This window comes from Lithobates pipiens, unplaced genomic scaffold, assembly GCF_037356315.1.
Source record: "Lithobates pipiens isolate NorthernLeopardFrog02 unplaced genomic scaffold, aLitPip1_a1.2 Scaffold_23, whole genome shotgun sequence".
In the NCBI taxonomy this organism is placed as follows: domain Eukaryota; kingdom Metazoa; phylum Chordata; class Amphibia; order Anura; family Ranidae; genus Lithobates; species Lithobates pipiens.
In genome coordinates, this window is record NW_027507785.1 from 64464141 (window position 1) to 64490518 (window position 26378).

The 26378-nt window shown below is 45.0% G+C and overlaps 1 protein-coding gene across 4 annotated transcripts in view; it reads right to left on the reverse strand.

Annotated features, from left to right (window-relative positions):
* Positions 1-6450: 6450 nt before the first annotated feature.
* The window catches only part of LOC143927604 (72 kDa type IV collagenase-like), a 76421-nt gene continuing 56493 nt past the window's right edge, over positions 6451-26378 (reverse strand). For 3 of the 4 annotated variants that reach the window (XM_077451766.1, XM_077451765.1, XM_077451763.1), the window contains one exon: positions 24505-24645. Coding sequence is in view for 1 of the 4 variants with exons in the window: in XM_077451767.1 (XP_077307893.1) it covers positions 6623-6648; positions 14054-14122; positions 20491-20517; positions 21958-22125; positions 24472-24645 (464 nt within the window). In the remaining 3 variants the exon portion in view is untranslated. Of the gene's footprint in view, positions 6649-14053; positions 14123-20490; positions 20518-21957; positions 22126-24471; positions 24646-26378 lie in introns of those variants that run through there. The other variant, XM_077451767.1, reaches the window with a different exon arrangement.

Here is a 26378-nt window from a genome sequence, read left to right on the forward strand (position 1 = left end):
GAAGCTGTAGAAAAATCAGAAAAACCCTTCTCATTTCCTGTATGAAGGTCATACATTATCATCCACCTCTTTCCACCCCAAGCTCTACTTTCACTGGCCTGCCCCTTTAACTTATTAGGTTTCACTTCAATTATTAAGGCTCAGCATTACATGTGGGTACTACATAAAGCATTCTTCTTCATGCAAATACAGCCTGCCAAGGAACACGCACTCTTCCAGACTGACATCTACCCAACAAGGCATTTTGATACTTGCATAAGTCTGCTGCTTTCATCAGAGCTGTGGGCTCTCGAGAGGAGTGGTGTGAACATACTGTATGTAGCACCCTCTAGTGTGCTACTAGTGGCAGTACAAGAAGATTTATATGGACCAGGGATAAACCTGAGCCATGGAATCTGGGTCAGGGTTACTAGAGGTCAGGACTGGATGACTCATCCTAGCAGCTCTCCGGTGTCTCCCCCTGTTTTTAGAATGTTGGAGAACATTCTAAAAGATAGCGGGTGGAAGATAGGAGTAATTGCCTTGAATATTTAGGGACCCTTACCCATTCCCCAAGAGTGAGCCTGGCAGGAGACTTATGCCGCGTACACACGATCAAACAATCCGGTGTGGGCTCCGGCGGAGTTTTTTTCCCAAAAGTCCGGCGGACTAAGAAAGTAGTTTTGCACCAAAATATATCCGCAGTCCGGTGGACAATACGGCCCTGTGTGTGCTAGTCCGCCGTACTTTTGAAATGAACGGACTTTTCCCGCACGGAGAAAAGTCTGTTCATTTTGAGCGCTGCTCCAGGTAGCCGGGACCAGCGAATGAAGCGTCGCTGCCCCATCACCTGGTATGGACGTAAAGGGGAAGCCCTACGCTGAAAAAACGGCGTGGGGGTCCCCCCCAGGTCCATATCAGACCCTTATCCGAGCACGCAACCCGGCCTGTCAGGAAAGGGGGTGGGGATGAGCGAGCGCCCCCCTCCTGAGCCGTACCAGGCCGCGTGCCCTCAAAAAGGGGGCGTGCCCAAAGCACCTTGTCCCCATGTTGATGAGGACAAGGGCCTCTTCCCGACAACCAACGGCCAGGGTTGTCGGGAAGAGGCCCTTGTCCTCATCAGCATGGGGACAGGATGCCTGTGGCCAATCATAGCTCAGGCTGTGTAGTACATGCCCCACACTATATAAGGCCTCCAGCATGGCGGCCTTGTGTAGTGTGTTGGCGTCTGTAGGAGTTAGTGGCTGTTCTCTGTGTACCTTCAACGCAGTACACACCGTCCGTTATCCACCGATTTAGCATTCTTGCTCTTCTGTAATTGAGCTTTCAGTCATCTGCAGGAGTTTGTGGGTGTTGTCTGTGTGCCCTGAGCGCAGTATACACCATTATCCCCCTATATAGCTATATTGCTCTTCTGTAATTGAGCTTTCAGCCAGCTGCAGGAGTTTGTGGGTGTTGTCTGTGTGCCCTGAGCGCAGTATATACCATTATCCACCTATATAGCTATATCGCTCTTCTGTAATTGAGCTATCAGCCATCTGCAGGAGTTTCTGGGTGTTGTCTGTGTGACCTGAGTGCAGTATACACCTTATACCACATTATCCACCTATTTTGCTCTTCTCTAATTGAGCCATCTGCCATCTGCAGGAGTTAGTTGGTGTTGTGTGCCTCCAGCACAGCACAGTATACACCGGTATATACCCTTTAATTCCTGTTGTTCTATAATAAAGGCATCTGCAGGAGTTAGTGGGTGTTGTGTGCCTCCAGCACAATATACACTACCCAATTGCTGTTTTCCCATCTCCCTTCAGGCCATTACCATGTCTGGAAGGCCAACAAGGAGAGGCAGACAGGCACGAGCCGATAAAAGAGGGCAAGCAGGCTCTGTGTCTAGAGACAACAGTGCTGGTCGTGGACGCGGTGCATCGTCATCAGCACGTGGCCATGGGACATGCTTGTCCTTATTTTTGGCAGCTGGACGTGTTGAGCCGCATCATGCCGAAGACTTGGTAGAGTGGATGACCAAGCCCTCTTCATCCTCCTCATCCTCTCTCACCCAGGCTCAGGGTACTAGCAAAGCAGCTGCCAACGCATCGTCTAACCTCGTCTCAATGTCATCATCAGTGACTCCTTCCCTAGACCCACCACGTCCTCCTGAGAAGTCCCCTGAACTCTTTGAGCACAGTGTTGGGTACATGCTCCAGGAGGATGCCCAGTGTTTTGTAGGCTCTGATGATGATACTCAGCTAAAGGAAAGCAGTAGCTGCAGCATACTGCCAGATTTGCTCCAGCGATGAAGAGGGAGGGGATGATGAGGGCACTGACTCCACGTGGGTGCCTGGTAGGAGAGAGGAGGAGGCACATCTCCAACGAGGCAGGATGCCCTCCGAGGGCCAGCTTAGGGGCAGCATACCAACTGAATTACACCGCAGAGCTCTGCGCGTTATTCTAAAAGTTCTTTGGTGTGGGCCTTTTTTGAGACGAGTGCATCAGATCGCACCGCTGCTATTTGCAACATATGTCTCAAGAGTATCTCGCGTGGCCAAAACATCAGCCGCTTGGGCACCACGTGCTTGACCAGACATATGTTGACCTGCCATGCAGCTCGTTGGCAAGCGTACCTCAAAGACCCACACCAAAGAACAAAGCGGACCTCTCCTTGCTCCTCATCAGCTGGCATCTCCAACCCCACTAGACCTTCAGTCCTCTCTGAAACCTGCGCTGAGAGGAATGAAGGTGTAGAATTAGGTGTGTCACAGCCAAGTGCTTGCGGCCACTCTGCTAGCAGTACACCCACCTGCCCCAGCTGCTGGACCATCGAAAGAAGTTCACTCCCAGCCATCCACATGCCCAGCGGTTGAATGCTAGCTTGGCTAAATTGCTAGCACTTCAACTGCTGCCTTTTCAGTTGGTAGACTCTGCCCCCTTCCGTGAGTTTGTACAATGTGCGGTTCCTCAGTGGCAGGTCCCCAAATGCCACTTTTTCTCACGGAAGGCGATTCCGGCTCTCTACCGGCATGTGGAAGGCAATGTCTTTGCCTCGCTGGACAGGACGGTCAGAGGTAAGGTGCATATTACCGCTGACTCATGGTGCAGCAGGCATGGACAGGAACGTTACCTGTCTTTCACGGCCCATTGGGTCACTCTTCTGGCAGCTGGGGAGGATGCAGGACAAGGTGCAGTAATGTTGGAGGTTGTTCCGCCACCACGTCTCCAAAATGCTACTACTGGTTGTGACACACCTCTCTCCTCCACCCCCTCCTCTTCTTCTTCCTCCATGGCCTCTTCCAGTGCTCTGTCCTCGGAAACAGCGGTGCTCCGTAGGCGTTCAAGAGGCTACGCAAGTACGCAGGAAAAATGATGCCATGCCGTGCTTGCGCTGTTTTTTCTGGGGGACAGGAGCCACACTGGGGCAGATATTTTGTCAGCTCTGCAGGGGCAGGCCGAGAGGTGGTTGACGCCACGCCAGCTTAAGCCAGGATTGGTGGTTTGCGTCAATGGCACCAACCTCCTCTCCGCCCTCCGACAGGGACAACTGACCCATGTGCCCTGTGTGGCTCACGTCCTTAACCTGGTGGTGCAGAGCTTCTTGGGCAGGTACCCGGGCTTACAGGATGTCCTGAAGCAGGCCAGGAAAGTCTGTGTGCATTTCCGCCGATCATTTAATGCCTGTGCTCGGCTGGCTGAGCTCCAAAAGGAGTTGAACCTGCCCAAGAACCCTTATATGTGACATGCCCACCAGGTGGAACTCAACGTTGGCCATGCTGCAGCGGCTGCACATGCAGCAGAGGGCCATCAATGAGTACCTGTGCGACTACGGCACCAGGTCAGGGTCAGGGGAGCTTGGTTTTTTCTCACCACGCCAGTGGGGCATGATCAGGGATACATGCACTGTCCTGTCACCGTTTGAGGCGGCCACAAGGATGGTGAGCAGCGACAGTGCATGCATCAGTGACACTGTACCTCTTGTCCACCTGTTGGAGCATACGCTGCGTGGAATAATGGACAGGGCACTTGAGGCAGAACAGAGACAGGAAGAGGAGGACTTCCTTGCCTCTCAAGGGCCCCTTTATCCAGTGTTCCTGCTGTCCCACTCATCACACAGGAAGAGGAGGAGGAGGATAATTGTTTCAGCATGGAGGTGGAGGCTGGCACTCAGCATCAGCAGTCTTGTAGGGATGATTTACAGTCCCAAGAAACCCGTAGACTTGTACGTGGCTGGGAGGAGGTAGCTGCGGATCATGTTGTCCTTAGTGACCCAGAGGACTCCGGACCGAATGCCTCAGCTAACCTACGCTGCATGGCCTCCCTGATCCTGCAAAGCCTGCGGAAGGATCCTCGTATTCTTTGGATCAAGGAGAGGGACCATTACTGGCTGGCCATTCTCCTTGATCCATGGTACAAGGGTAAGGTTGCAGAGGATGAGACATCTCCGGGAGGCCTTGCAGAAAGGTCTGTGCAACGCGTTCCCAGAGACTGGGAGGTTACAAACTCCTGGTCCTGGACAACGTGTTGCTGAGTCATCAGTCAGAAGGAGCGGTGGAGAAGGTGGCCGTCTGACCGATGCGTTCAGACAATTTTTTAGTCTGCAGCCCCAAGGTATGATCGGTTCCACAACCATCGTCAGCGTCTGATTTACATGGTGCAGGAATACCTAGGGGCAAAGTCAGACTTGGACACCTTTCCCACCAAAAATCCTCTGGCTTACTGGGTCTTGAGGATGGATCACTGGCCAGAGCTTGCACAGTATGCAATTGAGCTACTGGCCTGTCCTGCATCCAGCGTTCTTTCGGAACGCATCTTCAGTGCTGCTGGTGGCTTTGTTACCGATCACAGGGTGCGCCTGTCCACCGACTCGGTTGATCGACTGACCTTCATAAAGATGAATCAGTCTTGGATCACCACCAGCTACCAAGCACCTGAAGCTGATGTAACCGAATATTTTTTTTTTAAAATATCACATCTCTTCAAGACTGCCTATGCTGATGCTGAGTGACTGTCCTGTTATGTTGATTGTCTATCCTCTTCCTCCTTGGAAGAACATTTTTGGTTCTGGGTGATGCCACCAGCCCAATTTTTCAGCCCCTGTTTAACAGGGGCATTTAATTACAATTTTTGAAGCAATGCTTTGCAGCAGGGCTCATTCCTGCACTACAACTAGAGTATATGGGAGAGGTTGCAGTGTTGTGGCACCAGTGCCTAAGGCCCAGTTTTTCAGCCCCTGTTTAACAGGGGCGTTTAATTACAATTTTTTAAGCAATGCTTTGCAGCAGGGCTCATTCCTGCACTACAACTAGAGTATAGGGGAGAGGTTGCAGTGTCGTGGCATGAGCACCAGTGCATAAGGCCCAATTTTTCATCCTCTGTTTAACAGGGGCATGTAATTACAATTCTTGATATAATATTTCACAGCAGGGCCCGTTCCTGTGCCCACCGAGAGTAACTGTGAGGACTTACAATGTTGTGGCAACACCAACACCTTGTTCCACCATTTCTGCAGAGCATATAGGGCAGGACCCTACTTTCAAACATCCAACTTACAAACGTCTCCTACTTGCAAACGGAAGGAGACAACAGGAAGTGAGATGAAAAAAGACGGACGGCAAAACAAATTATACAGGGGTGATAACCTTCCCCATGTTTTCCAAAAAGCTTAAAAATAGATTTTTTGACTGGAGCTACACTTTAAAAATGTACCAGTTCAAAATTACAAACAGATTCTACTTAACACAACAAACCTACACAGTCCCTGTCTTGTTTGCACCGCCTGTATACTGCTGTTCTGAGTATATAGGGCCTGGGGGCCCCACGTATTTCCTTTCTTTAATATGGGTACGGGGTTCCCCTTAATATCCATACAAGACCCAAAGGGGCTGGTAATGGGCAGAGGGGCTACCCATGCCATTTTTCTCAAATGATTTTCATCCATATTGCCGGAACCAGATATAACATTAAAACCGCAAGCAGTTTTAAATGACTTTTATTCCGTTAAATGTCATTTTGTGCAGGGACTGTTCTAAACACGGGAAACACGTGCCACTTCACAGGCATACTATAGACACCCCCCAGGCACGATATTTAAAGGAATATTTCACTTTTTATTCACTTTAATCGTCATTAAAATCAGTTCTGAAAAAACTTCAGTTTTTCAAAACATTTTAGGCATTGACCCATGTCCCCTGGGGCAGGAGCCAGGTCCCCAAATCCTTTTTAGGACAATATCTTGCATATTAGCCATTAAAATTAGCACTTTTTATTTCGAACGTTAGAGTCCCATAGACTTCAATGGGGTTCTAAAGTTCGCACAAATTTGTGGTCCGTTAGAAACTTCTGGTGCGAATCAAACCGGGGGGGATGTTCGGCTCATCCCTAGTCCCCAACCAAGCCTCCTTAAAGAACAGGGGCAATTGGACTATCTTGGAACAGTATAAACTAGCGTAGGTTCAGATATGTAAGCAAATATGTAAAAAATTGATTGATATAAAATGTTATTAATTCAAAATTAATAACACATAATGAATAGTCAAATACAGATTAAAAGCATGGTAATGATCCATGTGTATCACCAAGAAAATGATCCCCAAACGGGGTAAATCACAGTAGGTTAGTTGATCACAGATAGCATCTTGACTAGTTTTGCGGTCTAATGTTGCTGCGTCAGGAAGATATCTGTAATTTGATGGACAAGTGATCAATAACAATTAACTTGACCAGTGTGATGACGACACTTAGTACAGTAATATCAATATATATAAATATATATATATATATATATATATATATATATATATATATATATATATATATATATATATATATATATATATATATATATATATATATATATATATATATATATATATATATATATATATATATATATATGTAGAGCAGAGCTGCTTACCCAAAAACACTGGCATGCACAGGACAGAGGACGTCACCATAAGGGTGCCCTGCGGCGACTAGGGGGGACTTTCAAATCACTGGACTGGTATCTAAATAGATGGAGTAAGACAGATGGTATGAGTTGTCTGTGAGCTGGTTGGTAAGTAGGCTTGGGTTTTTTCTTGGGCATTCCCCAACTTTGTTGTTACCTGTTTTAGCCTTCCAATGCCACTTACTGCAATAGCCAGCTATAGGTGTGGGCGGTGGAAAGTTTTTTGTTATCATGTTGGTGTTTGTATTTGTCCAGCAACGCACCAACACTTTTGCAGCCATTGTGCTACTTGCTGGGTGTTTGATGTGCTCCTGCACTTTTAAACCCTTGTACACACGGTCGGAGATTCCAACGGAATGTGTCCGATCGGACCGTTTTGTCGGATATTCCGACTGTGTGTGGTCTCCATCGGACTGTTTCCGTCGGAGTATCCGATGGACCAAGCTTTCCAACTTGTTGGTAAAATTGTCTGACAAAATGCTCTGATCGGACATACTCCGATCATGTGTAGAGAATTCCGATCGGACAAAGTGCCACGCATGCTCAGATCAAATTCCTACATCAAAGCTATTGGCTACTAGCCTGAACATAGTCCCGTCGTAACGAAATAACGTCATCACGTTCTGAACGATCGGATTTTCCAATAACTTCGTCCGACCGTGTGTATACAACAGTTTCGGACAAAATCCGTCGGACAAAATCCAATGGACAAAATCAGACGGATTTGGTTGTCGGAATGTCCGACCGTGTGTACAAGGGCTTAGAAGTTGTAGGCTCTCCTTCAGTCACCTACCCTCATTTATCCATCAGAATGCATGTGCCTCCACTGTGGGGACACTCATATTTTAGTGTTAGGACCATAGAAACCAGGGTGCCATGGCGAGGCTCCGTGGCTTACGCATGTGTTTGCAAAACTCCTGTTTTTAACGCATACTGTTAGACAGGTTAATTCGGTTGTCTGCGAGCTGGTTGGTAAGTAGGCTTGGGTTTTTTCCTGGGCATTCCCCAGGCTTTATTGTTATGGGTAAACTATGTACTTGAGGGGACTGGAAGTGAAGGGATGTGACTGTGACGAGTGTGTTCAGGGAGGGAGGGATTGGTGAAGGAATGTGAATGATTGAGGAAATAATGGGACATAAGGGGGAAGGGCAAAGGGAAAGGGGAAGGGGGAAAAAAAGAGTGGAAGCAGAGAAAAAGGGGAGAAAAAGCAAGGGAAGGGATCAGAAGAATAGGGTAGATGGAAAGGGGGAGTGGTAAGAAGAGGGGTTGTGGTAAAGCATGCACAACTCTACCTAATGTAAGTGACCTAATGGGAGAAAAACAATGGCCACAGATAAATAAACAACCTGACTAACAGCTCCATTAAGAGAGGCTGCAGGGTGGTTGCAAATAGAGGGTATACCAGTAAGGTATACTTACTGTGATTTTGCAGAAGTGAGAAATTCCCGGGCCCAGCGTCCAGAGCACTATCAAGCAGGCAACAGCCTACTTTTTGTAATCCCCAACCCAGCGGCGTTTCACATGCACCAGTCGTCGCCAGCATGTGAAGTCACTGGGTCAGAGCTTTTGCAATGCGCGTGCGCAAAGGAAACGCATGCGCGCTCGTCCTGGGCACACATGCGGAAGCCCATGCCAGGACATGTGCAAGTGGAAAAGGTGGCCTCGAACAACCGGGACTCGTCTATCCACCTAGCCGCCGCATGGAAACAAATGGTGGGACGCCAATATACAAAAGCATGTCACCAGGGGGAGCAAGCAACAAAGCTCTGGGAATACAATAATGTAAACAAGAAAATGTATACAGCAATTAAAGTACAATGAAAATAAATGCGTAAGATATTACAGTACAGTAAGAGCTATGCCAAGGCAACCCTTAATAATTGTAATTGTGTCTGGATGCAGGAAGGAAATGTTAATAGCTATGCAGCAGTGGGGAACTCTGGCATTAGCAACTCCTACAGGGGGTAGTGCTACATTTGGGGGCTCGTCTTGGGATTTTCCCATGGTACCCGGCACGGCCCCTAGCAGCCGAAAATCATCAAGCCAGAGACTGTACTTTGCTGTTTAAAAATCCTTACAGGGATGATTGTGGGAAGCTGAGATTGTGTACTGCTGAACTGTGAGTGTCAAGATGGTGTTCAAGTGCCATTGTCCATAGCAACCATGGTGAGGTTGCTGCCAACCAGCTATACTGCATATGCAGTTGCCCTAACCGCAGCTGGGACAGCTACTTGCGTTACACCAGAGCCTACCTTGATTAGTGAGAACTGTGTTGTGTGCTGTTGCCCGTGGCAACCACGGCAGGCAATTGCGCCTATGGATTACAAAGTATACAGCTGTCTGGTCATGGCTTGGAAAATTGACTGTGTGTCATAACATTCTGCTAAAACCAGTAAAATGTGCATGGATGTGTCTGCTGTTACCCACATGGCAACCGGAGTAAGCCAGTGGGATCCAGAGGGATTATGTCTGTCAGCTATTCAACCACTGCTGAAATAGTAGAGTTTTTCCACATTTACAAAGCTCTAGAGCAAATGCCCTTGCAGAGTGCACAGTCTATTTGCCTTTAGTAAATCAACCCCTGTGTTTCATTCATTGTGGTAAAAATACAAGTTTTGCCAAAACACGAGTGAGAATGGGCCTCTAAAGTGGTAGTAAACCGCACCTTAAAAAAATAAAAAAATAAACTCTGCAAGACAATGGCATAATGTGCTAGTATGCATCACATACTAGCACATTCTGAAATACTTACCTTAGAACAAAGTCCACCAGTGGCATGCTGCCATCGCTGACAAGGCTTCCATGTTCATTGGTCTCCCTTCTTGGTTACATAGTTACATAGTAGGTGAGGTTGAAAAAAGTCCAATCTATGTGTGTGATTATATGTCAGTATTACATTGTATATCCCGGTATGTTGGGGTTGTTCAGGTGCTTATCTAATAGTTTTTTGAAGCCATCGATGCTCCCTGTTGAGACCAACGCCTGTGGAAGGGAATTCCACATCCTTGCCACTCTTGTAGTAAAGAACCCTCTACGCAGTTTAAGGTTAAACCTTTTTTCTTCTAAATTTAATGAGTGGCCACCTGTCTTATTAAACTCCCTTCCGTGAAAAAGTTTTATCCCTATTGTGGAGTCACCGGTATGGTATTTGCAAATTGAAATCCTATACCCTCTCAAGCGTCTCCTCTCCAGAGAGAATAAGTTCAGTGCTTGCAACCTTTCTTTATAGCTAATATCCTCCAGTCCCATTATTAGCTTTTTTGCCCTTCTCTGTACTCGCTCCATTTCCAGCACATCTTTCCTGAGTACTGGTGCACAGAACTGGACAGTATACTCCAGATGAGGCCGGACCAGAGTCTTGTAGAATGGGAGACTTATCGCTTTATCCCTGGAGTTAATCCCCTTTTTAATGCATGCCAATATTCTGTTTGCTTTGTTAGCAGCAGCTTGGCATTGCATGCCATTGCTGAGCCTATTATCTACTAGTAGTTGCCCACCCCATTAATTTGTTCAGATCTTCTTGCAAGGTTTCCACATCCTACGGAGAAGTTATTGCCCTGCTTAGCTTAGTGTGGTCCACAAATACAGAGATTGAACTGTTTACCCCATCCTCCAGGTCGTTTATGAACAAATTAAACAGGATTGGTAACAGCACAGAATCCTGGGACCCCACTACCCACCCCTGACCATTCAGAGTATTCCCCATTTATCACCACACTCTGAACTCACCCTTGTAGCCAGTTTTCAATCCATGTACTCACCCTATGGGCCATACCAACGGACCTTACTTTGTACAGTAAACGTTTACGGGGAACTGTGCAGAATCCAGATACACCACATTTACTGGCCTTCCTTTATCTAGATGGCAGCTCACCTCCTCATAGAATGTTAATAGATTGGTTTGACAAGAACGATTCTTCATGATTCCATGCTGATTACTGCTAATGATACCATTCTCATTACTAAAATCTTATATATAGTCTCTTATCATCCCCTCCAAGAGCTTGCATACTATTGATGTTAGGCTAACTGATCTGTAACCAGGGATGTATTTTGGCCCTTTTTTTAAATATTGGTGCGACATTGGCTTTTCTCCAATCAGCTGGTACCATTCCAGTCAGTAGACTGTCAGTAAAAATTAGGAACAATGGTCTGGCAATTACTTGACTGAGTTTCCTATGTACCTTTGGGTGAAAGCCATCTGGTCCTGGTGATTTATTCATGTTAAGTTTCCAAGTCTATTTCTAATTCTGTCCTCTGTTAGCCATGAGGGTGCTTCCTGTGATGTGTCATGAGGACAAACACTGCAGTTTTAGTTACTGAAGCCCCCCCCCCGATTCCCTCATTAAGACTGAGAAGAATAAATTCAATACCTTCGCCATCTCCCCGATCTTTTGTAACCAGATGTCCTTCCTCATTCTTTATGGGTCCAATATGGCCTGTCCTCCCTTTTTTACTGTTTATACTGTATACTTAAAGAATTTCTTGGGATTTTTTTTGCTCTCCTCCGCTATGTGTCTTTCATGTTCTATCTTAGCCACCCTAATAGCACCCTTAGATATCTTGTTGCATTCTTTGTAAGGTCTAAATGGTGCTGATGATCCCTCAGCCTTGTATTTTTTGAAGGCCTTCTCCTTTGCTTTTATATGCATTTTTACATTGGAGTTAAGCCATCCAGGACTTTTGTTCGCCATTTTAAATTTATTTCCCAATTGGATGCACTGCCTAATGCCCTCATCTAATATGCTCTTAACGCAAACCCATCTCTCCTCCGTGTTCTTTGTTTCTAAGATTTTATCCCAATTTATATCTTCTAGCAAGGTTTATAGTTTAGGGAAGTTGGCTCTTTTGAAATTCAGTGCCTTTGTGTTCCCCTTGTTTTTCCTATTTGTGTGATTTATACTGAAGCCAATTGACCTGTGATCACTGTTTCCTGAATAGCCCTGTATTTCCACATCCATGACCAGGTATGTATTGTTTGTAAACAATAGATCTAGTAACACCTTGTTTCTAGTTGGTGCATCTACCATCTGACCCATGAAATTGTCCTGCAAGACATTTAGGAACTGGCTAGCCTTGGACGAATGCATGGTTCCCTCTGCCCAGTCTATGTATGGATAATTAAAATCCCCCATTATGATAACACTTCCCATCCTTGCTGCTAATTCAAATTGTGATAGGAGGTCTGTCTCCATATGCTCTCTCAGGTTAGCAAACCTAAAAGCATACTCCCAGTATTATTTTCCCCTTAGCTTCATCCCTTTGGAGCTCTACCCATAAGGATTCCACCTCCTCCCTAGCTCCCTTATTGATGTCATCTCTCACATTTACTTGTACATTAATCTTTATATATAGGCATACCCCTCCCCCTTTTTTACCCTCTCTATCCCTGAGATAAAGGGAATACCCTTCAATGGTGCCAGCCAATCACAAGAGCTGTTGAACCAGGTCTCTGAAATTCCCACAAAATCTAAATCCTCCTCATTCAACAGTATCTCTAGTTCACATGCCACATAGTTAAGACTGGTCGCATACTGTCCTCTTATTGGGTGTTCCAAGATTGCAAATAGGACTTGTTACTATACTTACCTTGGGTTTATGTGCTTTAGTCAACCTACCACTAATGCTCTCAAATACTACCCCCTGGAATATGTTCATTGCTCACTAGCTCTACCTCTGGACCCTCCCCCCGTCGCCTAGTTTAAAAATCCCTCTAAATTTTCGTCCAGCTTCACTCCCAGCAGATCTGCACCCTCCTCATTTAGGTGCAGTCTGTCCCTTTTATAGAACTGGTGACCGACTGAGAAGTCAGCCCAGTTCTCCAGGAACCCAAACCACTCCTTACTACACCAGTTCCTCAGCCACTTGTTTACTTCACTAATCTCCCTCTGCCTTTCTGGTGTGGCTCGAGGTACTGGTAGTATTCCTAAGAATTCCTGAGAATACTACCTTGGAGGTCCTTTTCCTCAATTTGGCTCCTAAGTCCCTAAAATCGTTCTTTAGGACACTCCATTTGCCTCTTACTTTGTCATTAGTGCCAACGTACACCATGACTGCCGGGTCTTCCTCAGCCCCTCCCAGTAATCCATCCACCAGATCCGTGATGTGCCAAACCCGATCGCCCGGTAGACAGCATATAGTTTGGCGCTTCAGGTCTTTGTCACAGATTGCCCTCTCTGTCCTTCTAAGAATTGAGTCCCCTACCACCAGAATCTGACTATCCTTTCCCTTCGCTTCCCCCCACTCTTACTGGAGGAATTTTTCCCTTGGCAGCTAGGAGAGTCCCTCAGCTCCAGCAGTGCTCGTCCCTGACCGGTTCCGCCAATGTCACTCAATAGAGCGTACTTATTGGGATGCTCCAGCCCAGGAGCGGCCTCCCTGGTACTTACCCCTTTATCCTTCCTGACTGTCACCCATCTACTCGTTTCTAGTACCTGCTCCTCTTTGTCTCCACTCGCCTCTGTGCTGGTCCCTGCCGACACCTGCCAGGTATGTTCCCGGCTTTCCTTTAGTATGGAGGGTCTTCTCAGTGCTGACAGTTGCTTCCCTAGATTCAGAACCTGGGAAACAATGTGTTTACATTTTGCACAGCAGTATTTGCCCTTGATCAGATGATTAAGGAACGCATACATGCTGCAAGATGTACACCGAGTCACATCTCCACACCTGCCGGGCATCGTACAACTAGCTTCCTGACACTAATACAAGACAAGAAGTGAAGGGAAATCCCCAAATCTCTTTAAATGGACACGAATGGCAAAAAAAGTTGGCATGGGTTATAACCCACACTTACTCTATTAAGGATGAAAAATAAAAAGTTTTGCATTTAGAGACACTTTATCCGTGGTGAAGATATTAGATTGTAAACTCTTTCATGGACAGGGGATGTGAAGGTGCTACAAACACTGTCTCTACCCAGATTATACCTCCTGATGTTCTGAGGTGGTAAAGAAGAGAACCTTTTAGGAAAACCTGTGTAGGCAAAGGCCACACTCCTATCGTGTCACCAGTTACAGATACCAGATACCATGAAGATTTTGTAGCCCTATTTGTAATGACCTCCTTCAATAGTTGCACATGAATATTGATCTTCAGCTGCCAAATGGCTACATTAAAAATGCTCCAGGTTCGACTTACTTGGCGCGGAAGTCTCACAAGCATTCCCCTCAGGTGCGATTCCTGGCTCAGAATTAAGGGCATCATCAGCTGTAGTAGATTTAAAATAGAGAACAAGTTTATTGTACATGGCAATATGGGAAGGAGGGTGAGGTCTGGGTTAGGATTAGGGATGGTCCCGATGTTCGAGTCAAACGTAAGTTCGACTCGAACATCGGGTGTTCGCCTGTTTGCTGAATAGCGAACAATTTGGGGTGTTCGTGGCAAATTCGAAAGCTGCGGAACACCCTTTAAAATGGGAGAAATCAAATCAAAAGTGCTAATTTTAAAGACTTATATGCATGGTATTGTCATAAAAAGTGTTTGAGGACCCATGTCCTGCCCCAGGGGACATGCATCAATGTAAAAAAATGTTTTTTTTAGGGAGCAGTGATTTTAATAATGCATAAAGTGAAAAAATAAAAGTGTAATATTCATTTAAATTTCATACCTGGGGGGTGTCTATAGTATGCCTGTAAAGTGGCGCATGTTTCCTGTGTTTAGAACAGTCTGACAGCAAAATTACATTTCTAAAGGAAGAAAAGTACTTTAAAACTACTCGCGGCTATAATGAGTTGTCAGTCTGGCAATACATATAAAAGTTCATTGATTAAAACAGCCTGGGAATCCCCCACAGGGAAACCCCGCACCAAAATTAAAAAAAAAAAAAAATGTGTGGGGGTCCTCCAAAATTCCATGCCAAGCCCTTCAGGTCTGGTATGGATTTTAAGGGGAACCCCACGCCAAAATGTAAAAAAAATAAATAAATGGTGTGGGGTCCCCCCAAAAACCTGGCAGGCTGCAGGAAAAGAGAGGGGGACGAGAGAGCGCCCCCCCTCCTGAACCGTACCAGGCCACATGCCCTCAATATTGGGAGGGTGCTTTTGCAAAGCACCTTGTCTCCATGTTGATGGGGAGAAGGGCCTCATCCCCACAACCCTTGCCCGGTGGTTGTGGGGGTCTGAGGGCAGGGTTTATCATAATCTGGAAGCCCCCTCAGATCCCGGCCCCCGGGGTATACCCCTACCATTTCACAAAAAATGTGTGAAAATGGTAAAAAAAGACACTACACGCCTTGGGACAGGCTCTTTATTTAAAAAATAAAAAGTGTCCCACGGAGTCTTCTTCTTCTCGCACTCCGACGGACCGAAAAAGGAAAAAAGAAAAAAAGAAAAAGCAAGCCGCCTACAATCTGCCTCCATGGGAGGCCCCCGCCGTAATGACGGGGCCTCTCAGGTGACAGTTCTTTTATAATGATCTCTTCTTTTATGAGGGCGGGGCCACACTATGACATCGCCGGGTGACCCCACCCCCTCTGACACATGGGGACATCCCTATGGCTTTTCTGTAGCGTTAAAGGGGACGGGGTCACTCAGTTACATAACATTGCCCAGCCATTCAGGGCGCGCAGTCAGAAACACGCATGTGCAGTGCGCACCTGGCTGTAAAGCCACAAGATGACACAGCTGGGTGCCTAGTTTTGACTGGTACCCAGCTCCCATTTCTTGTTCTCATCGCATCTCCACCTAGGTGACTCCTCCTCTTCCCCTCCCTCTCTGCAATCCTCTGGGACTTCACAGATCCCAGAAGATTGCCTGGCCAGTGCAATTCGCGCACGCACAACACACACCTGGCTGTGAAACTATCATAGCTGGGTGCCCACACTTGCAATGCCGGCGGAGAGAAGAGGGAGAGAACCGAGGCTTCGGGCAGCCGCATCGCTGGACCCTGGGACAGGCGAGTGTGTGTTTATTAAAAGCAGCTACACTTTTTGTAATATGTGTTTAGAGGACACTTGGAGCCAGAGCACCAAGTTATCAGAAACCTTGTACGGATATTTAGGGACTCTGAAGATAGTGCTGCACTTGCCTTTTTCCAGAATGTATTTGTTTACATGGATAGAGACAAACCATTTACCACTCACAGGAGTGATTAAAACGATCACCTTTTATTGATTCATATAAAACCTTTATCCCAAAATGAAAGAAAAAGTTTGTTGTAACTGATGTGGCAGTGCTCTGCCCTGTCACTGTGAAAAAAAAAAAAAAAAATAAAAAAAAGAAGAGGTTATGACCCAGGATTCTCATCCAGGAAGGTTGAGGGGCTCCAGGGAACTTGTTCCATTTAGAGGAAACTGAATTTTCAGTTTCTTCATTGGTTGGTAAAACTTGTTTTGGGACCTGGAGTCTGAAGATCTTGTAAAGATCTGGGAGGAATGAAATCTCCAATCCTGGATCTGTGTTTTGAGGACCACCAGCACACTAATTGGATAGGTGTGTGTCTTTTAAGAGGGACCTGACTAGGGGTCTGGGTTCCACCCCAGCAGACAGGAGGTTGTTGCCCAGGAGGCAGGAGTAGACATGTGCAAAAGGAAAAAATTGTTTTGTTTAGTTTTAATTCGTTAATTAATTCATTTAGTTTAGTTATATCCGTTAAATTCGTTTTCGGATTTCGTTTTGTTTTCTACCGAATTTGAAAAATCGCTCGCATTCGAAAATATTTCAACCAAATTCGAAAATATTTCTACCGGATTCGAAATTATTTCAACATGATTCGAAATTATTTCAACCGCATTCGAAAATATTTTGCGACCCGACTTTGGGGCCACGTATCACAGGGCCACTTGTAGCTAGGAACCCCAAATGTTGTATGCAAACACAGTAGAACTAGCACTACAAAATCACCAAAGTCGGGTCGCAAAATGTCATTCTCTGCTGCAGAAAAGTGCGACTTTGGGGCCCCGTAACTCGGGGTCACTTGGAGCTAGAAATTTGAAGATGTTGTAGTGCTAATTCTACTGTGTTTGCATACCAAATTTGGGGTTAATAGCTACAAGTGGCCCCGAGATACTTGGCTCCAAATTTGAGTCGCAAAAAGTCATTTTTCTAATTTGATTCGAATTTCGTCCGAATTCGGTTGAATTCGTTAGCATTGTAATTCGGTAATTCGGATGCATCCGAATGAAAATTCGTCCGAATTTTCATTCGTAACAAAACTAAATGCACATGTCTAGTCAGGAGTGCTCTACCCCTACAGACATAACGAGGAGGTCTCCATCCAGGAGTACAGATGGGAGCCAGAGAGAAGCCCCCCCCTCCCCCAAACTCACTATGCTGATGTCTGCTGTGCCTCCTGTTCTCATTCATCCAGTTGTGTCTCACTAATACCAGAGGTGTGTTATTAGCTAGATCACTGGGTGAAAACAGTGAAAGAAAACAAAATTGATACAGCCACCACAACTAATGGATTGGTAAGCTGCAAGATATGCATTTTGGTTTTGGGTTTATTACTGCTTTAATGCTCAAGTGCCCCTCACTAACAAGTGTATTTATTTTTGTTAAACTGTTTTGAAGACATTCCATTGTAAACTCTTTCAGGGACAGTGGATATGAATATTCATATGCAGTTTGGAGTATGTTAACGATATATGAATGAGTAAAAAACTAAATTATACGAGGGCTGCACTGAAAGTAATGCAAAAGTGAGTATAACTTGCTTAGCACTTACATAGGTTGTTCAATCTTCACATGCCAGTAGAGTGACTTTTCCTCTCTTAAGTAACTCTTCTTCTTTTTCATTGCAGGTAAAAAAATGTATTCCAAGCAGAAACAACGTGCCATTATTGAGTTCTTGACAAAGGAGGGGTGCAGGCCATCCAACATCTGCAGAAGGCTACAGAATGTTTATGGAGAAGTGACACACTGGCAAGAGCATTGTGTACAGATGGATGACTTTTACAGAAGGGGAAACCAGCACTGAAGACAAACCACACAGTGGGAGACCATCAATGTTGGACAGCCTGCACCCCTCCTTCACCAAGAACTCAATGATGGCATATTGCTTCTGCTTGGAATCTATTATTTGCTTACAATGAAAAAAGATTAACTACATGGGAAGTGTTACTTTACCAACCTGTGAAAATTGAATGACCTATGTAAGTTATGTAGCACCCTCCTAGGTAGGTACTAGAAGAGAGTATCATTTTTGATCTTTCTGCTTACCAGGAAGACGGTCAGGTAAAACTTAAGAGTGCTCTCTGCCTACCAGGGAGCAGGATCTATTGGTTAGGTCTGCTCATGGTACTCATGTGCAACTCAGCTTGTTTGACTGTCCTTCCTGGTCGTGCAGCCTTGGGTGGTCGACCCGAGGGCCTAAAGAGTCAGAGAGAAGCTGAACCCAGAGGGAAGGATCTGATTCTGCCTACTGTGAGTACAGATCTGTGTATTTGGGGCCTATCAAGTGAGGGCCGCCCCCTTCAGCTAGAAGAGTCAGTGGATGGGTGTAAGTAAAGGAGATGCTAGAGAGTATCCTGAAGATAACACAGCGCATAAAGTCTGCTGCTAGTGAGAACAAGAAGACTTAATTCCTCCATACATGTGGCTGTATGATTAAAGCAGTGTGACTGCTTCCACAAATGATTCGGTGAGGTCAAGTGAGAGTTGTCCTTATCCACTGTGAATAGTTCCAGTTGGAGTATCCCACTAATCCCTTCTCCCATCCAAGTTCCAAAATAAATAACAAAAGAACCCCAAATACCCTGGACTGGTCATTGAGTAACGAGCAAGCGGGACAAGGGTGGGAGAGGTGGAAACCCTTAGCAACCAGCTGCAGGTAACTGGAGATAGGTCTTAGCCCACGTACACGGTCGGAGATTTTGCCAACCAAATCCGTCGGATTTTGCCCGTCGGATTTAGTCCGACGGATTGTGTCCAAAACTGTTGCATACACACAGTCGGACAAAGTTGTCGAAAAATCAGATCTTTCAGAACGTGATGACGTAATTTCGTTACGATGGGACTACATTCAGGCTAGAAGCCAATAGCTTTGATGTAGGAATTTGATCTGAGCATGCGTGGCACTTGGTCCGATGAAAATGCTCTACACATGAACGGATTAGGTCCGTCCGGCCCAGTTGGTCGGGAAATATTTCCAACATGTTGGAAAATTGGGTCGGACGGAATCAGTCTGATGCATACCACACACAGTCGGATTATCTGATGACACGGTCCGATAAGACTCATTCCGACAGATTCTCCGACCGTGTGTACAAGGGCTAAGATGTCAACACTCAGCAAGCCCTACGGGGAGAGTGCTACAGTTAAAAAAAAGTCATGCACACTTTTGCATTACTTCTGGTACAGCCCTCGTACATTGCTGTGAATCATAGTTTTGATGCATGTATTTTTTTTCAATTTTTTTATTTGTAGTGGCCCTTCAAACACTGCCTCTACCCAGACCATACCTCCTGACATTCTGAGACGGTAAAGAAAAGCACCTTTTAGCAAAACCTATGTAGACGAAAGACACATTCTTATCATGACTCCAGTTACACATATCATGAAATGTTTAAAGCCCTATTTGTACTGAAGTTTAATAGTTGCACGTGAATATTGATCTTCAGCTACATTAACCACTACAATACAGGGAACTTTCGTCCCCTTCCTTCCCAGCCCAATTTTCAGCTTTCATCGCTCTCGCACTTTCAATGACAATTGCGCGGCCATGCTACACTGTACCCAAATGAAATTTTTATAATTTTGTTCGCACAAATAGAGCTTTACTTTGGTGGTATTTATTCACGACTCCGTTTATTTTTTGCGTTATAAGCGCAAAAAGCGGAAATTTGGAAAAAAAACAATATTTTCTTTTTTCTATTTTAAAAGAAATCCAATAAAATCTAATTTTGTCATAAATTTAAGCCAAAATGTATTCTGCTACATGTTTTTGGTAAAAAAAATTCCGTTAAGTGTATAATAATTGGTTTGTGTGATCACGGACATATGTACGCAAAGGATCATGTACATATGTGTGCAGGTGATCACATACATATGTGTGCAGATAATCATTGGAACATGTGATTTTAGTGGGACATATGTGGGGGACATGTGTTTTTTTATTTGGGGACATGTCTTTTTATTATTTGGGGACATGTGTGTTTTGGGGACATGTGTGGTGACATGTGTATTGTGGTGACATGTGTATTTACACTGTGTGGTGATGTGTGTATTACACTAGACTGGTGATCAGTTAGTAAAAAGCTGTAAAAACAGCTCATACTCACTGATCACCAGCCGGCTGCAGCGATCTGCTTTCCTCTCCCCAGCGATGACTTCTGTGTGAGCAGAGGAGGAGCCGATTGCCTAGCAACCGGCTGTTTGTTTACATCACATGACGGCCGTGATTGGACACGGCCCTCATGTGATCAGGAGGGCCAATCACAGAGCCCTCCTGCCGATCCGAGATGCACCGTTTCCGGGTGACACGAGCACATCGGGGGTCGCGCCGCTGCGCGGGCACGCGATCCCCCTCCTTCTGAAGGACGTTCCTGAACGTCCTATCAGAAGTAGAGAGCTCCCACCCGGCCGTATATGTACATTGGCCGGGTGAGAAGTGGTTAAAGATGACCCAGATTCACTTACTTGGCTCACAGTTATGGGCGTCATATACTGTAGTAAAAAAAAAAAAGAGAAGAAGTTTTATTAGGCATAGCAATATGGGTAGGAGGGTGAGGTCTAAATCAGGATAGCCCTAAAATGCACTGGATCACAAACATAAGACTACATCATCTCTTCTAGATCTTTATCCAAGGTCTCTCGTGGTTACCTTCAAAATCACAGACTGTACTGCCGCATACCCAGAAAAACTACCCTCCACCAAATGATTTAGACCAGTGTACAAAGCAAGGTCCATAAAGACATGGATGAGCGAGTTTGGGGTGAAGGAACTTGAATGGCCTACACAGTCCTGAACTCAACCTGATAGAACACCTTTGAGATGAATTGAAGCAGAGACTGCGAGCCAGACCTTCTCATCCATATCAGTGCCTGATCTCACAAATGCGCTTCTGGAAGAATGGTCAAACATTCACATAGACACACTCCTAATCCTTGTGGGCAGCCTTCCCAGAAGAGTTGAAGCTGTTACAGCTGCAAAGGGTGGGCCAACTCAATAATAAACACTACAGACTAATGCCGCGTACACACGATCGGAGTTCTCGTCAGAAAAAGCTCTGATAATTTTCTCAACGGAATTCCGATGGAATTTGTCTCAAGCTCTCTTGCCTACACACGGTCACATCAAATTCCGATCATTTATAACGCGGTGACGTACAACATTTACGACGTGACTAGAAAAAGGAAGTTCAATAGCCAGTAGCCAATAGCTTCTGTCTCGTAGTTGAATCTGAGCATGCGTGATTTTTGGCGTGTCGGAATTGCATACACACGATCGGAATTACCGATAGAAAGTTTTTCCGTCGGGAAAATTGAGAACATGCTATACATTTTTGGCTGGTGGAAATTTGGACAGCTAAATTCCGATGGAGCATACACACTGTCGCATTTTCCGATGAAAAGCTCTCATCTGTCTTTTTCTGGCCGGAATTACGATCGTGTGTACGCGGCATAAGACTGGGATGCCATTAAAGTTCATGTTGTGTGTAAAGGCAGGTGTCCCAATACTTTTAAATAATATATTGTATGTAAACTTCTGGAGCCTATACATCAAAACGGTTCTGCTTATGTAGAGATAAGTATGGAGCTTAAACCCACAGCATATCATCAGCAAGTGTCCATAATAAAAATAAAAAAAAAAGTCCATCATATATAAATAAATTCAAATTCAAATGTAAATGGTTGCACTACTTTCACAATTGATTTTTTGATATTTGAATTTATTTATGATGGACATTTTTTTGATTTTTATTATGAACACTTTTGAATACGTTTTATTGTTCTTTGCGCTACTGTGATTGTGTAGATTGATACTACATTGTTTTTCACCTTTTTGTTTAATTATTTGTATTTAAAGTAGCAACACGTTTATTTTGTTCAATAGTGCAGTGCTTATATCAGAATATCATCAACAAGACCAAATACAACACTTACCTGAACAGTATCCCCACTTCTGATCCTTATTAAAGTCAGCTGTTGTAGCGCACCAGAAGCGAGTACTAGAGATTCCATCATTAGTACAGTCTGAATACCACTTGTCGTTATACTTAAATGGGAAGACGCAGGGTTGACCATCAGAATTTCCACCTACAGCAGAGATCACTGTGCAAAAAATATAACAGAGTTACTTGTCAAGGGAAAATATTCCGAAGTCCTTCTCTATAAAAATAATGATACAAAAATGTATTAAGGAAGAGTAAGGCCGCGTACACACGGGCGGACTGTATGGACTACTTAGTCCGCCGAAACACATTTCAGCGGACAATCCGCTCGTGTGTGGGCTTCAGCGGACTTTTTCAGCGTGCAGTCCGGAGTACTAAGTATTTCGGAATTTCCGTAATTCTGTCCGTCGTACTTTGGTTTCAGCGGACAATCCGCTCGTGAGTAGGCTAGTTCGACGGACTAAGAATGGCGCATGCCCAGAAAGGATTTACACGGCGGAAGGTTGCATTGCTGTGTATTGGACTTCCTATTTCTAGTCCCGTCGTACGTGCTGTACACGTCATCGCGCAAGCTTTCGACGGACTGTTTGTGCATCCGTGTGTGGTCAAGTCCGTTCATTCGAAAGTATGACGGACTGTCCGTCGGATTGTATGACGGACTAAGTAGGCCATACAGTCCGCCCGTGTGTACGCGGCCTAAGATGAGTGATAATGGAAGGAATCCCTTATTAACTATCAGACTTTTTTTGAAGTAGAAGAATCATGACTGCTGAGAAGTATAGGCTTAGCCGACCATTACGCAATTATATACCATTTTCATCACTCCTCAAGGGCAAAGTTTTATTTGATTAATCAGCATATTATAAGCCATCATCTTTAATAAACCAAAGCTTAAAGTGCCAGATTTTTCAAAAGTGAGCATTCCCTACTGCGCATGGGCAGCCCCTAATGTGCATATATCCAATGGAGGGGAGGGCACATATCACGGACATCTGTGTGCAAATAATCATTGGGACATGTGATTTTAGTGAGACATATGTGGGGAACAGGTGTTTATTATTTGGGGACATGTGTGTGTTTACATCGTGTGGTGACACTAGGTTGGTGATCAGTGAGTAAAAAGCTGTAAGAAACAGTTTATACTCACTGATCACCAGCCGGCTGCAGAGATCCCCTCTCCTCTCCTCACCAACAACTTCTGTATGAGGAGAGGTGAGCCTATTGCCTAGCAACCAGCTCTGTGTTTACATTACACAGCCATCATGTGATCAGGAGGGCCAATCACAGAGCCCTCCTGCCAGAGTTGCGCCGTGTCTGGGTGACACAAGTGCATCTGGATCGCGCCGCAGCGTGGGCACGTGCACGAGCAAACCCCCTCCTTCTGAGGGATGTTCCTGAACGTCTACTCAGAAGGAGAAAGCGCCTGCCCGGCCGTTTATGTACATTGACCAGGTGGGAAGTAGTTACCCACTTACACCCCCTTCCTGCCCAAGCCATTTTTCAGCTTTCAGCGCTGTCGCACTTTGAATGAAAATTGCGCGGCCATGCTACACTGTACCCAAACTACATTTTTATCATTTTCTTCACACAAATAGAGCTTTCTACGGGGCAGCAAACAATAGACCCTGCTGGCCTTCTTTTTTGTTATGCATTGTGTTTTGGCTATAGAGCCTCACTTAGCCCTAGTGAGTGGGTAGGTTATTGGAGGTTTCATTTGACACCTCACTATTTATAATCATACTAATCATACTCTTCTAAAAAAAGAAAAACCCTCATTGGAATCCATGCGTCCAGCGCCCTGCATGTATATTAGGGGCCGGACGCATGGATTAGGATGGAGGCGCCCCTGCGCCTTGTATGGACAGGCCGCCACTGCACTCTAAGCCCCTGTACATACGGTCAGAGATTCTACCAACCAAATCCCTCGGATTTTGTCCGTCAGATTTAGTCTGACGGATTGTGTCCGAAACTGTTGCATACACACGGTCGGACTAAGTTGTTGAAAAATCCGATCTTTCAGAACGCGGTGACGTAATTTCGTTACGATGGGACTACATTCAGGCTAGTAGCCAATAGCTTTGATGTAGGAATTTGATCTGAGCATGCGTGGCACTTGGTCCGATCAAAATTCTCTACACATGATCGGATTACATCCGACCAGCCCAGTTGGTCGGGAAATATTTCCAACATGTTGGAAAATTGGGTCCGATGCATACCACACACAGTCGGATTATCTGACGACACGGTCCGATAAGACGCATTCCGACGGATTCTCCGACCGTGTGTATGCGGCATAAGGATGTGAAAACCGGACAATGAAAAAGCAAAAAATAGGATAAGATAGGATCTTATGCTGGCACGCAGATACCTATTCCTTAAACAGAACCATAAATAATATCTATAGGGGCTAGGGCCATATATTTCACATCTATTCTGTTATTGAGATAAGTATGGAGCTTTGCTAAACCATCAGCATATCATCAGCAACACCAAACACAACACTTACAATTACGTGTACAGTATCCCCACTTCTTATCCTTTTCGTAATCCGATGTTGTAGCGCACCAGAGACGTCCTTCAGAGCTGTCATCACTGGTACAGTCTGGATACCACTTGGACTTATACTTAAATGGGAAGACACAGGGCTCACCTTTAGCTGTTCCACCTACAGCATATATCACTGTGGAAAAGAAGTGTAACAGTTACCTAGCAAGGGAAAATAATATGTAGAAGCTCTTCTCTATAACTATAATGGATACAAACATTTAACAAGGAAAAGTAAAAAGATTAATAATGTAAGGAATCACATATTAACCATTAGACCTTTTAAGACTCTATGCAATGTGCAAACAAAAAAAAAAAAAGAAAAGAAATCACAGCAAACAAAAACAAACGTTTTTTCTTTAAATTCCAATGCATTTTCTTCTGATATACTTCATCTTTTGTCACTCAAAATACATACATATGCCTGCATAAAAATCTTACAAATTAAAACTGTATTGTTTAGTAGGTGACCAGTCCTTAGCTGGGGTGGCTGCATTGATTTCAGGCTTGTTTTCCTTTATTTTCAACTGGTAGTTCTGGCAGTAACAAACTCTGTCTTAGCCCTTGTACACATGGTCGGAGAATCCGTCAGAATGTGTCCTATCGGACCGTGTTGTCGGATAATCCGACTGTGTGTGGTATGCATCGGACTGTTTCCGTCGGAATATCCGTCAGACCAAAATTTTCCAACTTGCTGGAAATATTTTCCGACAAATTGGTCCGATAGGACATACTCCGGTCATGTGTAGAGAATTCCGATCGGACAAAGTGCCACGCATGCTCAGATCAAATTCCTACACAAAAGCTATTGGCTACTAGCCTGAACGTAGTCCCGTCGTAACGAAATTACGTCATCACGTTCTGAAAGATCGGATTTTTCTACAACTTTGTCCGACTGTGTGTATGCAACAGTTTCGGACAAGATCCGACGGACAAAATCCGACGGATTTGGTTGTCGGAATCTCCGACCGTGTGTACAAGGGCTTAGGGTGGCTGCACTCACTTTTCCACTATCCATGTGTAGCAAGTAGGGATGAGCCGAACACCCCCCGGTTCGGTTCGCACCAGAACTTTCGAACGGACCCCAAATTCGTACGAACGTTAGAACCCCATTGAAGTCTATGGGACTCGAACGTTCGAAATGAAAAGTGCTAATTTTAACGGCTAATATGCAAGATACTGTCCTAAAAAGGGTTTGGGGACCTGGCTCCTGCCCCAGGGGACATGGGTCAATGCCTAAAATGTTTTTAAAAATGGCTGTTTTGGCGGGAGCACTGATTTTAATGACGATTAAAGTGAAAAAAAAAAAGTGAAATATTCCTTTAAATATGGTGCCTGGGGGGTGTCTGTAGTATGCCTGTGAAGTGCCACGTGTTTCCCGTGTTTAGAACAGTCCCTGCACAAAATGACATTAAACGGAAATAACACCATTTAAAACTGCTTGCGGTTTTAATGTTATATCTGGTTCCTGCAATATGGTTGAAAATCATTGAGAAAAATGGCATGGGTAGCCCTCCCTGCCCATTACCAGCCTATTTGGGTCTTGTACGCATATTAAGGGGAACCCCGTACCCATATTAAAAAAAGGAAATGCGTGTGGCCACCAGGCCCTATATACATATATATACAGAACAGCAGTATACAGGCGGTGCAAACAAGACAGGGACTGTGTAGGTTTGTTGTGTTAAGTTGAATCTGTTTGTAATTTTCAACTGGTACATTTTTAAAGTGTAGCTCCAGTCAAAAAAACTATTTTTAAGCTTTTTGGAAAACATAGGGAAGGGTTATCACCCCTGTATAATTTGTTTTGTCGTCCATCTTTTTTCATCTCACTTGCTGTTGTCTCCTTCCGTTTGCAAGTAGGAGATG